The following is a 13355-nucleotide window of genomic DNA, read 5'->3' on the forward strand; positions in this document are numbered from 1 at the left end:
GGCAGAAATGAAATCCACAGGCAGACAGCCTGGTGCCACACCCTGGGCCTGGTAGTTAAAGATCGACCCCTGACCTAATCGGTTATGTTATCTATAGATTACAGACATTGCATGGAAAAGCACTGTGAAAATCCCTGTCCTGTTCTGTTCCATTCTAATTACCAGTGCATGCAGCCCCCTGCCTGCTCAATCGATCACGACCCTCTCACACGGACCCCCTTAGAGTTGTAACCCTTAAGAGGGACAGGAATTGCTCACTCGGGGAGCTCAGTTTTTGAGACGTGGGTCTTGCCGATGCTCCCAGCCGAATAAAGCCCTTCCTTCTTTAACTCGGTGTCTGAGGAGTTCTGTCTGTGGCTCATCTTGCTACATTAGTAGAGACAGGGTTCCACCATGTTGGCCAGGCTAGTCTCAAACTCCTGACCTCAGGTGATCCACCTGCCTTGGCCTCCCAAAGTGCTGGGATTGACAGGTGTGAGTGACCGCACCCAGCTATTCAGTAGCTTTTGCTACTGTATCCCGATCCCTAACCCATGATTCAGTCAGTACCTAGTGTTCATGAAACATCTATTAAGCACCTGCTTTGCACCAGGCACTATTAGGGAAGCTGAAGATATCATTGTGATCAAGGCAAATAAAGTCCCTGGCCTCTGGGGTTTCCCTTCTGGGGTGGAGGAGGGAAACAGACGTTAATCAATGAAATACCCAATTCTCTATTTCATTATAATTGTGCTAGTGATTCAAGAAGCAAAACACAGTGTACTATAAAAGTGATAATTGAGTGGGTGGGGCAGCAAGATTTCTTGAGAAAATGAGAGACTAAACCATGAAGGGTAAATGGGAATTAACTCTGTTGGGCAGGAGCTGAAGAAAGTGGATTCCAAACAGAGAAAAGTAGCAAGGAGATGAGATGAGGCAGGTGGACGGGGCCACATCACAGGGCATGGAAGATCAATTCTGGAGAGTGCCCCCCAATAAAACAGAACTGGGATGTGAGTAGGAGCTGGGAGTGACATCATCTGGTATGTTTCTGAAGTTAACTTTGGCTAATAGATGGGTGGTGAAAGGAAATACAGGAAACAAGGAGAGAAAAGACAGAGGCAGCTCAGAGCAAGTGCAGCTGGACTAGAGAGGAGGCAGTGGGGGTGTGGAGAAGCTACAGAGGCACGTGAGGTGTCTTGGCCACGGACAGAGACAAAGGGCAAAAGGGAGAAGGCATGACTCTGAGGCTTCAAGGTGGATGGTGCTGCCACCTACTGAGCCAGGGAAGACTAAGCTCAGAGAGAAAAAAGTTGAGATTTTCATTTTAGACATGCTGAGTTTAAGGAGCCTGTGAGATATCCACGAAAGATGTTAAGAGCACAGTTGGATACTCAAGTTTGGAGCCCCGAGGAGAGATCTGGCCTAGAAATATAAATGTGAGAGTTGGGTCAGCACATGGATGGCACTAACTGAGGCTAAGCAGGTGGAATGAGCCCCAAGATTTGCTCAGATTTCCCTGCTACATGGCACCCTGGAAACTTGCCCCATCACATACGCTGCTGTACTTTATCATATTATAATTATTTGTTCGACATCTACTTTTGTGCTTTACTGTAAACAGAGAGAGAGCAGGGACTCTATTAGTTCAATTTGTTATAGTATTTCCATCCTAATATATTTCTAATGTAATACTGTGGAGTCTGCCCATAATAAATATTTGTTGAATGAATGGACTCCATCATGAGTTCTACTGGATATTACAGGCTACTCAAATAGAGCCTGGCATTTCTGTCTTCAGGTTTAAACACAGCTTAAACAGGAAGACTGAGAAGGCCCGTTATCAGTCTGGTTTACAATGACTCCATCTGCTGGTGCTTGCTCTGAGCACGGGGAGACAGCGATTCCCACTACCTTGCAAGCCACGGCAGCTGCCTGTGACACACATGCTCCCTATCCCTCTGAAAATCTGTGCAAATGTGGATGAGTGACGTGTAAGAAATGAAATGATACAGGTGTCACCCTTTCCCCAGTAATGTGCTTGTTATACTGTCAATCTGCATTGAGAAGTTCAGAAACATAGTAAGAGAACTAAGTTGAAAGGGAGTCTTGTGACTCCCAAAATATGTGAGTTTACATTTGTTTTCAAAACCCACAGTTAAAACCTAGGGGCAACTATGATTTCAGTGAGGTATATTTTTCATCTTCAGTTCTATGTGCAGCGTGAGGTGTTACCTAAAACTATTAATTTTATCTTTGCCCTGTCTAGAGACAGATGTAGAAACTATTTTTCAAAGATACATCTTTCTAGGTTCTTGGTTAAGAACATCCACTTAAACATGGTTATAGCTGTTTAGCCTTTAACAGCAACAACAAAAACAGAAAACCCAAAATCATTATGTGGGCAAATCTTTCATAAAATCCAAGAAAAGAGCCTGAAAAACGGTGGAAACTGTTAAACTTTCAGCAAGTGCTTTCAGAGCTCCCTGATGGTGAACACCTGGAAAGGCCTTCACCCTCGAGTTTTTTCCCTTTGGAAAAGCCTGGGAGAGGGAGCCAGAGGGGAATACAGGTAAGCGGGGAGAGGAGGGGTGAGATAAAGGGATTGAGACTGAAGGAACAAAACACTAATGATTTTTAGCCAAAGGCTTTCTTGAGGTCCCAGGTAGTTTTTGAAAATATACTTTTATATTAAATCATCATCACAAATGCCATATTTAAAAAAACTAAGGTCTGTACATTTTTTGCAATGGTCCTGCATTATTACTCTGCTTCTAGAGAAAAAAGAAGCCCTTATTTATGCAACTTTATTCTTTATAAGGACTCTCTATTTTGCAAGCCCTGGCTAGCAGAAAAGTTCTAAACAAATGTCATTATTAAGAATAAAAGAAATGTAATCACTTGCAATGCAATAAAACCCAACACTAAACTACACTTTATAGTTCTAAGAAATAAAAGCTACTAGGCACTCATCAACTGTAGTAAGATTTTATTCCTGAAGTTATCAAATTAATAGAAAAACCTATCAAACATCCTTTCTTTATATTATGGCCTAAAATGTTGGAGAGACCATTAATTCTTAGAGTATACTTTAAAAATAGTCTAATAGTCTACCTTGCTCTTCCTTTCCCTTAATTTTTTATTGCAGTTTTGTATAAAATCCACAAAATTCTTAATGGGGACTGGGGAGTTTCTGCCAAAAAGAAAAACAATTACTCTTGACTACTTAAAAAAATTCCTACCCTAAAACACTTGATTTTTTAGTCTGTAGGCAAAAGCAAGTCATACCAGCAAGCTTCTCACCAATGGTACATGATCAGTGCCTTTAGGTCTTTATATTTACTTCTATTATCTGTGCTGGGATTTGCCTGATAAACTGTTCAATTCTTCCAAAGTAGAAACATATATACCTATTTTTTAGCAAGAAAATAGCTCAGCATTAACTCCAGCCATCTGTTAAACAAATCATCAAGTACCAAGCAATGGTGACAAATGCAAAGTGAATGTAAAACCCACAGCTCTAGCAGATCTGACCTCGCGAACTCCGGGAGACCCTGTTCCTGACCTCTCGCTATCACGCCCTAAACTATGTCTCTGCTACCCTCTACACTTCCTCCTTCCCCAACAACCTCTCTGCATCAAATCTACCCTTTTGTCATTGCCAAAGCTGTCTTCTCCAAAACTATTTAGACTCTTCTATTCATGGCCTTCAGCAAATAGGAAGAATAAAATCTGGAGGAGAAAGGGAAAAATGAGTTGCTGATTTTTAATGCTTTAAATAAGTCCACCTGGATCCCAGATTATTTAGACATTAAATACCAAGCTATTTAGATTCCAAAAGTTATCTGTGTCCTTTAGGTTTGGTCAGATGTTCTAGAATTTGACCTTGGGGGTGTGACTAAGGGGGTGATTCAGTCCTCCTGCCTGCTCTGTCCAGCTGTGAGGCTGCCCAGAGACCCTTAATGCAACCTGGCTTGGATCTTCCCATGACAACATTTCAGACAACATTTCATTCCCTTCTTTGGTGCTGACATTCACATATGTCCTTCTTTCTGTCTTCTCTATGTGTTAATTTCTACTCTAAGCTCAACCATGACTATTCTGCAGCCATGCTTCTTCCTTTGCATGCCTCCTCTGCTTTTTTCTCCTTGGGATTTGTGATGGTTAATTTTAATGTGTCAACTTGTCTGGGCCATGGGGTGTCCAGATAGTTGGTTAAACATTTTTCTGGGTGTGTCTGTGAGGAAGTTTCTGCAGGAGAATAACCCTGGAATTGTTAGACAGAGTTAAGTAAACTGTCCTCCCCAATGTGGTGAGCCTCATCCACTCTGTTGAAGGCCTGAATAGAAGAAAAGGCTGAGTAATGGAGAATATGCTCCCTCTTCCTGATGGTCTTCGAGCTAGGACAATGGTCTTCTCTTGCATTTGGACTTGGACTTGAACTGTAACTTATACCATTGTCTCTCCTGCTTCTCAGGCCTTTGGTCTCAGACTGAAACTATATCATCAGCTCTTATGGGTCTCCAGCGTACTGACTGCAGATATGAGATTTCTCAGCCTCTATAATCACGTAAACCATTTCCTTATGACTCCTTTCCTTCCTTCCTTCCTCCTTCCTTCCCTTCCTTCCCTCCCTTCCTTCCTTCCTCCATGTATAGACACATACACCCTATTGGTTCTGTTTCTCTGGAGAAATCTGACTAATATAGGATTCTAATAAAATGTCAACTTTTAGAACTTCCTAGATGTCTTGATGGGCTTGTAACATCTAAGGTCTGAAAGGTTTTGAAATTCATTTTCTTAAAATGTGAGCCAACTGTACTCTTTGCTCCCCCCTTTTTTTGAGACAGGGTCTCCATCTGTCAGACAGGTGGGAGTGCAGTGGTGGGATCATGGCTCACTGTATTCTCAACCCCCTGGGCTCAAGTGATCCTCCCACCTCAGCCTGCTGAGTAGCGGGGACCACAGGTATGCACCACCACACCTGACTATTTTTTGTTTATTTTTTGTAGAGATGCTGGTAATATCTTAATTTCAGCCCATTGAGAACAATTTTGGACTTCCACCCTGTGGACCAGTAGCATAAGAAGTTTGTGTTGTTTTAAGCCACTAAGTTTGCGATTATTGTCACAGCAGCAATGGGAAATGACTACATCATAACTGTATCTAAAATGAGTCTTATTTCCATATTTTGGTGATGCTATTGTTTTATGTTTATAATAAAAGAATTTTTTTTTACCCATCCCTTGTCATTTGGATACAGTTATCTCTGGGAAAATAAGATATAAACCTAGGGCATTCAATCCCAAGTTCCCCATCCCCCCAAAAAATCCTTTTGCTGTTGTAAAAATTGTGTACATGTGTGTTAAATTTTTTTTTTTTTTTTTTTTTTTTTTTGAGACAGAATCTCGCTCTGTCGCCCAGGCTGGAGTGCAGTGGCGTGATCTCGGCTCACTGCAAGCTCCGCCTCCCGGGTTCATGCCATTCTCCTGCCTCAGCCTCCCGAGTAGCTGGGACTAGGTGCCCGCCACCACGCCCAGCTAATTTTTTGTAGTTTTAGTAGAGACAGAGGTTTCACCGTGTTAAACCGAGGTCAATCTCATGACCTCGTGATCTCATGACCTCGTGATCTGCCTGCCTCGGCCTCCCAAAGTGCTGGGATTACAGGCGTGAGCCACCGCGCCCGGCCTGTGTGTGTTAATTTTTTAAATGAAAGGTCAGAAGTGTTAGGCTTAACCCTTTTACCTTTTGTTTTGAGTGGACTACTGGGCCCTCTTTTATTATAGATCGTTAGTTATACAGTTTTATATTGTCCCTCTTCTTTCCCCTCCAGTCAGACAGAATCAGCCTATTTTTGTGAGATGTACCAAGGCCCTTGTGAGGATCACACTCTCCAGTTAACCACAACCCAAGATATCACGTCCTGTTCTCTGACACTGTCTGTGGAGCCTGCTGTTTGCATTTCACATCTTCTTTTCCTTCCAACATCTCCTCTTTCAACTAGACAACATAAATATGCCCATCAGTCCCCTAAGTCCACAGTTTCTGATTTAGAATGCCAAAGTCACTAGAAGCACTTTCCATGTTTCCCTAGCAGTATTGTGTAGTCACATGTAATTTAAACAGAAGGTACTCTGAGCCCTGGAAGGCTCTCAGGGACACTTCCTAGTTTTCCCCATGAAGATGGGCTCCTTCTTGATGTGTTCTGCCCAGTCCATCTATACATCACAGTCTCTGTTTTCTTCAATGATGAGTTAGGAAACAGCAAGCCAAGCCACATCCTGCTGCGGCAGTGACAGAAGCCTTTTCTCTGTTGAACATCTGCACGTGCTAAGGATTCTGTTGATCGTGAGCCATTGTTGCTTCTCCATAATCATTCTCCATGGTGACCTTCCCACACAACATGAGCAGACAGGGTTTCCTCTTCTTCTCTTCCTTTTCCATGCCACCATATTCACAATTACCAGCTTCCCTACACTGGCCCTGAGCCTCTCTTCCAGGGCACTGGCACGGACCCTGCAGGGTCAACATTTCTTGGGTCTCATGAGTCCTTCCATCCCTTACCATAGTACACACTCTCATCAATTCCCACGGGACCCAACATTCTTTATCCTGCATCACAGCAGGTTCTCCTCTGTGTATCTTTCTAGTCCTGATTTCTCTATTATCTACGGAGCATCAGGAACCAACAAGGAACTGGGCCCAAAGACAGATTACATTGCTCAGAGGCAATGGACACAAACCCCCATAATATTTTCCTTACATTTGAAAACAATTTTGATGACTGTCTTGCTCTTTTAGTGCAAGACTTTAACTTAACAAAGAATTATCTGGTCAGTGTGGGAGAAATATGGCAGAAATCAGCAATTCCTCTGAGACAGGAGTGAACTTTTCTTAGTGTGGTGAAAGCAGGGTTGGTGTTTGAGTTAAAGTAGGGTGCTCTGTTGGGACCTACATCCCCTGCACAGTACCTGTTCCCAACCCCGGACAGATTCCTGAGTCACTGCACAGAACCCTTAGGACTGAGCAGCAGAGTCGGAAAACCACTACAAGAAATATCTTTTCTCCAGGATATGTTTTTATTGGGAGAAATCGGAAGGTTGAACTTTCTTTTACATTGTTTTAAGTGCTATTTCAGAAAAAATAATTAGAAATATCTCAAAAGTCCTTCAACAGGAGAAAAAATAAATTAACTGTGATATGTTCATACAGTGTTCATACAACAGTAAAAAATAATGAAGTAGAGCTATATCTAGTGGCATGGAAAAATATAAAAGTATAATATTAGGCCGGGTGTGGTGGCTTACGCCTGTAATCCTAGCACTTTGGGAGGCCGAGGTGGGTGGATCACCTGAGGTCAGAAGTTCAAGACCAGCCTGGCCAACATGGTGAAACCCCATCTCTACCAAAATACAAAAATTAGCCAGGCATTATGGTGTGTGCCTGTAATCCCAGCTACTCAGGAGGCTGAGACGGGAGAATCATCTGAACCCAGGAGACGGTGGTTGCAGTGAGCTAAGATCATGCCACTGCACTCCAGCCTGGGTAGCTGAGCAAGACTCGGTCTCAAAAAATAATAATAATAATAATAATAATATTAATTTAAAAAAAACACTCCAAAGAGTGACATACAATGTACTGTTATCATTTAAAGATGAAATGATTTAAAAATTTGTAAAGAAGAAAAAATCATACAATATATTTTTAAAGCTATGTAATAAAGGAATAGAAAATAGGAACCATAATCTCTGATAGTGGAAATTTCTATGAAGGAAATGGGAGCCTAGACAGGAGGACCTTGAGTATATCTGTGATGAATTTCTTATTAAAAAATCTAAAGCAAGGCCGGGTGCGGTGACTCATGCCTGTAATTCCAGCACTTTGGGAGGCCAAGGTGGACGGATTACAAGGTCAGGAGTTCGACAGCAGCCTGAACAACATGGTGAAACCCTGCCTCTACTAAAAATACAAAAATTAGCTGGGTGTGGTGGTGCGTGCCTATAATCCCAGCTACTCAGGAGGCTAAGGCAGGACAATCGCTTGAACCTGGGAGGCAGAGGTTGCAGTGAGCCGAGATCGTGCCACTGCACTCCAGCCTGGGCAACAGAGCGAGACTCTGTCTCAAAAAAAACTAAAGCAAATAAGTGGTAATGTTAAGATTTGTTAATGATTTGCCATTATTATGCTCTATCCTTAAACGTATGTATAAAATATTTTACAAGAAAATATGTAAAAAATTGTTTACTATATAAAAAACTATTTCAAAAAAATCATACATACACACACATTCATATGGGAAAATCATTTTTTTTTTTTTTTTTTTTTTTTGAGACAGAGTCTTGCTCTGTTGCCCAGGCTGGAGTGCAGTGGCGCCATCTCAGCTCACTGCAACCTCTGTCTTCCAGGTTCAAGCAACTCTCCTGCCTCAGCCTCCCAAGTAGATGGGATTACAGGCACCTCACAACACACCCGGGTAATTTTTTTGTATTTTGGTAGAGATGGGGTTTCACCATGTTGGCCAGGCTGGTCTTGAACTCCTGACCTCAAGTGATCTGGCCGCCTTGGCCTCCCAAAGTGCTGGGATTACAGGTGTGAGCCACCGTGCCTGTCAGGGAAAATAATTATTAATGGAATCTATTTTAATAACTTTTTTACTTGGGAGGCTGATTAAAATTTCTTAAAATAAGCTTTAAAATAAGGTTAGTACTCACTCTGTTATTTCTTCGGGAAAAAAAAAACAGAAGAAAACAAGAGGCAATGGAACTTACTAACAGTTATTATAACAAAATTAATTTGAGTCACTGACCACTTGCTCTTGGGGTAAAGTAAAAAACAACAATAATGCAAAGTTTCATATAGCTTCAGAACATAAACTGATGAAAAACTTTTAAAAACAAGAGACAAATAAGGATCCTATCAGGTACCTGGTAAGCATCTCTGAAGGAGTGTTAAATCCCATTAAACATAAAAAACAATAATGTAATCATTAGTTTTCATTCTTTCCAGAAATAAAGTTTTAATTGCCATACTTTTGTATTTGACTACTAAATACATTTACCATCCAAATAAACAATGGTTTTGAGAAAATGCCTTTTAGTGTTTTGTTTTTAATTGCATCTGCTGACCAATGGCTACAAAATATACAAAATGGCTTTTCAGAGGCACAATTTCCTCCAAGAGACTCAGCACCCTACCTGGGTTAGTATAAAGCTGGCTTTCCACGGTTTTGCCAATGCACTGCAGTTTGATGGCCTGCAGGGAATCATCCACATGCAGGATGGTCGGCAGACTGCCCAGGGTGTCCTGGACCAAGTTGGCTACTTCCCGGACATCAAAGAGCTTCAACAGTTCTGAGTACACGGCAGGGAAAGAGCTCAGAAACACAGCCTTAAAAAGAAGAAGACATTTAAATCAACTCCCAGATACGCCATGAGAAATATGCTGCAAAACGTCAGTGAGTTTAAGGACCGTGGCAAGTGTTTTTGAATGGTAGGAATAGAAGTATGAAATGTTTCTGTTACCTAAAGCTAAAAGGTAAATTTTTTAAAAGTGCAGCAGAATAGGACAGTTTTTGAAAAGTACAAAGCAGCAGCATAATAAAAACTGGGAAATTTTGGAAAATCACTGACATTAGCAAAAGGATTGACAAAAACCTCACAGAATCAGTGAAGTGCATCAAAACTGAATAGAAAGAATGCTCAACCAAGACCTGGATTGTAGTCAGTTATATTCATTCCTTTTGGAAGAAGCTTTCTGAAATGCTCACTTAAATCTCATTCACATTTAAGAAACCAAACACATTAATTCCTCCAAAGCACTCCATTTCTGATTTAAGAAAAAACACAGGACAGGGCATCAGAAGATCTAAGTTACACATAGTATTAGCTTTGCTTCCAATAACTCTGGGACTTTGGAAAGTTATTTGAGCACCCTTTAGTTTCATCATTTAGGCTTTAGTTTCATCCCTTGTAAAACAAAAAGATCATTACAAGAACCCTCTGGGTTGCTTCAAGATCTATTTTAAACCAAGAACTGTGTGTACAGACTAAGAACAGTATTTTTATGTAAATAAAAAAAAACCCGATCATCATTTTTTATGGGGAAAAAAGATGCTCACATCAAATCTCAAAGGGCATACTTAAAAAATTGGGCTAGGATTGTACACCAAAACAAACCAAGTCAGCCTTTTAAAATTCCACAAAAGGAGGGCAATGGAAGAAGAGTCGACTAGCTTCACCTGTACCTAGTCAGGGAAGGAGGCACGTGTTTCTGACATGCTAGAATTCACGTGCTGGTTGGCGTACCAATGAGATCCGGCTCCATCAGAAAGTAGGTCGCGTCTACACGTGCTGATGATTCAAACACAGACTCACTCAAACTCAAATTTAAGAATTTTAGTATTTATTTATACAGCAGCAGCAAAAATATCTAGAAGAGCCAAGATCTGTTTTTGATGCCAGCGCCATCAAAATACTCCAGATGCTATAAGTCAACAGCAATGGCCCTTGGCTCTTAAAAATTATAGATTTACTTGAATATATTTAAAGTTAATAACTTGATATTCTCTGTTACAGCCTGTATTTATATAACCTTCACGTCACCCTGCAGAGAGCTGAGTCATACTGATGAAGTGAAATAAAATGAGCCCAGCTTTCTGATTACTGAAAAGTCAACTAAGTTGATTTTCCTCAGGTATCCCTTAATTTATCCATTATTTCTTTATTTATACATCTTGACTTCAAAAAGGCAACTGAATGTGCCTACAGTGTAAGATACACATATAATAGGATGATTAAAAAGGAAAAAGAACTAGTATCTTGTGATGAGGGGAGGAAGACGGCTATGCCAGGGCAAGCTGAGAGTTTTTACTGCAAGTGAAAATAAAAGTACAATTTAGTTTTGACCTTCCTAGTAGCCAGGACACACAGGGAAAGATAACTATTGGGAATTGTCTAGCAGGGTTTGGGGCCTCTATTCCTTCTGACATTCTTCTTCTTTTAGGGATCACGGGTTAGGGGGTGTGTGTCCATGAAATGGAAAGCTAAGAACCACTGCTGCACCAGGTGGGTTAGCCCTTAGTCCTTCCAGGACAGGGCTAACAAGAACAGTCATTAGCAAGTTGCATTTGGGGCAGGAGGACTAAATGAACCTACCCAGTAGGACCAGGATGCATACATCTGTGGGACAGCTTCCCATCAATCCAACCCAAAGGACTGTGGGGATGGCCTCTAGAAGACAGGGTTTGCCCTGAGTTGTAGCCCACATGAAAAAAATGCAAAATGGAGCAAGAAAACCAGGTTTCTGCCTATAAGGCAGCCTAATAGTAAAGCTTGGACCAATTCAGAGCCAAATTTTATTTGGCTGTAAATGTGGCAGGCAGGACTCTAAGACGACTCCAATGACCCTGTTCCCTGGTGGTGTTCCTGTGATTACATAATGTCACATGACAAAAGAGATTTTGCAGATGTAATTAAGATTACTCATCAGTTGACCTTATCCAGGTGGGCCTCACCCAATCACATGAGCTCTTAAAACAGTTTTCTCTGGCTGGTAGCAGGAGAAGTAGTCAGAGAGATTCAAAGCATGAGGAGGATCTGACATTGTTGCTGGATTTGAGGAAGGAGCAGTCATGTGCCAAGGACTGCAAGTGGCCTCTGGCAGCTGACAGCACCTCCCCCCACCGGCTGACTGCCATCAAGGAAATGCAGACATTAGTCTTCTGAAAACAAAGAAACATTTCTGCCAATAGCATAAAAGATCATGAAAGCAAATTCATTTCCAGGCCTCCAGATAACACATGAAAGCTTACACTTTGATTTTGGCTTTAGGAGATCCTAAGGAAAGGACCCAACCAAGCCTGCCTGGAATTCTGACCTATAGAACTGTGGGCTAATAAATGAGTGTTGTTTAAAGCCATTAAGCTTATGGTCATTTGTTATGCAGCAATAGAAAACTAACAAATCGGATCCATTGAATTAGTGGTACTGCCTCTGCAAAGAGAGCATGGGATCAAAAGGGAACCTGGTACAGGCAGAGGTGTGTGGCATTTCTTGTCTTCCCCAAATACACAGAGGCAAAGTTCTCATTGCTTAATAAAGAAAACTAACCATTTTATCATTTTATATGGATTTTTTCTTAGCATCAAACGAAACATCAATTATCACATCAAAATATATAGGTAAGTGATACCGCACAAAATAACAGAATGACTTCAGTAGAGTTTACAAAGATATTCAGAAACCTTATGGACACATTTACATATTATCTCTTGATTAAAAGTTGAGAGCAAAAAATATCAAATATGATTCTTTGAAGGTGCTAAAGTTGTTTCTAAAATTTGCTGTGGGATAGAGCTCAGAGAATCAAGAGCAGTGGGAGTCAGTGTGTTGAAGAGGTGAGAGCAGAGCTGCTCCACTCTGCTGTACCCCGGTGGCCCAAGCCACCTTAGGGGGACCTCCAGGATCCAGTGGTATAACTAAGGTTAAAAAAAAAAAGTCTCCTGAATCCCTAAGAAGAAACCATGCCTTATGGTTACTCTTAAGAGTAAGAAAATATTTTTCAGGTGTGAATTAGGCAAGTTTCATCTCTGTAACTGATAAAGGGTAAAAAGAAAAATCTCAGGACGAAAACTCAAATTCTGAATTACTTTTGTAGAGACAGTAAACTTCTAAGAACTCTGATCTGAAGGAATGCATGGTTAGCCTGGTGGATTATCCTGCTCAAATATCAAGTGCTGTCAGCAGGGTTTAGCTAGTAGTGGGCAATTTGACACTGAGGTCTCTGGCAAGTTCCCATAGTGCAGTGATTGTACTCTTGACTGCAAAGGCCAAAATGACATTTAAAAGAGCCTGAGTTATATCCTTGCCCAGATGGAAGATGAGTCCACCTCTATAAAGAAGAGAGGAACAAGAATAGACCTCTCAACAGTCAGAAAAAATACAGCACATTATCAGAGGGCTGGTGCATTCCCGGTGTTTTGCTTTCTGAACATCACATAGTACCAAATCATAACAATACTGTTAAGGATCTAATTTTGTCTCCTAATCTCCCTTTTTATGTCCCAGTTCTCAATGATTACAAGTTTCTCTAACCTCTAGGGCATGCTAAGAGGCTGCTTCTCCTTCTGACAGGTTTTTAACCAAGTCATTAGAATTAAAAGTATACAAGAAGAATCAAGAAAGTATAGGGAAAATATTCAGAATTACCTCATGGAACATATTCAAGGCCATGCTATTTGGGAAGTAGATGGATCCTGTTCTTAAAAAAAACATGTGGGGCTACTTCCGGTAATGGAGTTTGGCGGCAGCAGCAGCTCTGCACTGGTCTTAAAAGATCAGTCCCAGGATGATTAGGGTCAAGTTCAATAAAACAAAACA

The 13355-nt window shown here is 41.2% G+C and overlaps 1 protein-coding gene across 11 annotated transcripts in view; it reads right to left on the reverse strand.

The window, feature by feature from the left end:
- The window catches only part of DOCK4 (dedicator of cytokinesis 4), a 472223-nt gene that overhangs the window by 128073 nt on the left and 330795 nt on the right, over window positions 1-13355 (reverse strand). For all 11 annotated transcript variants that reach the window (XR_008536523.2, XM_519315.8, XM_009453992.5 and 8 more), the window contains exon 23: window positions 9174-9366. Coding sequence is in view for 10 of the 11 variants with exons in the window: in XM_519315.8 (XP_519315.6) it covers window positions 9174-9366 (193 nt within the window). In the remaining variant the exon portion in view is untranslated. The remainder of the gene's footprint in view (window positions 1-9173; window positions 9367-13355) is intronic.

The sequence above is a fragment of the Pan troglodytes genome, chromosome 6, assembly GCF_028858775.2.
Source record: "Pan troglodytes isolate AG18354 chromosome 6, NHGRI_mPanTro3-v2.0_pri, whole genome shotgun sequence".
Classification (NCBI taxonomy): Eukaryota; Metazoa; Chordata; class Mammalia; order Primates; family Hominidae; genus Pan; species Pan troglodytes.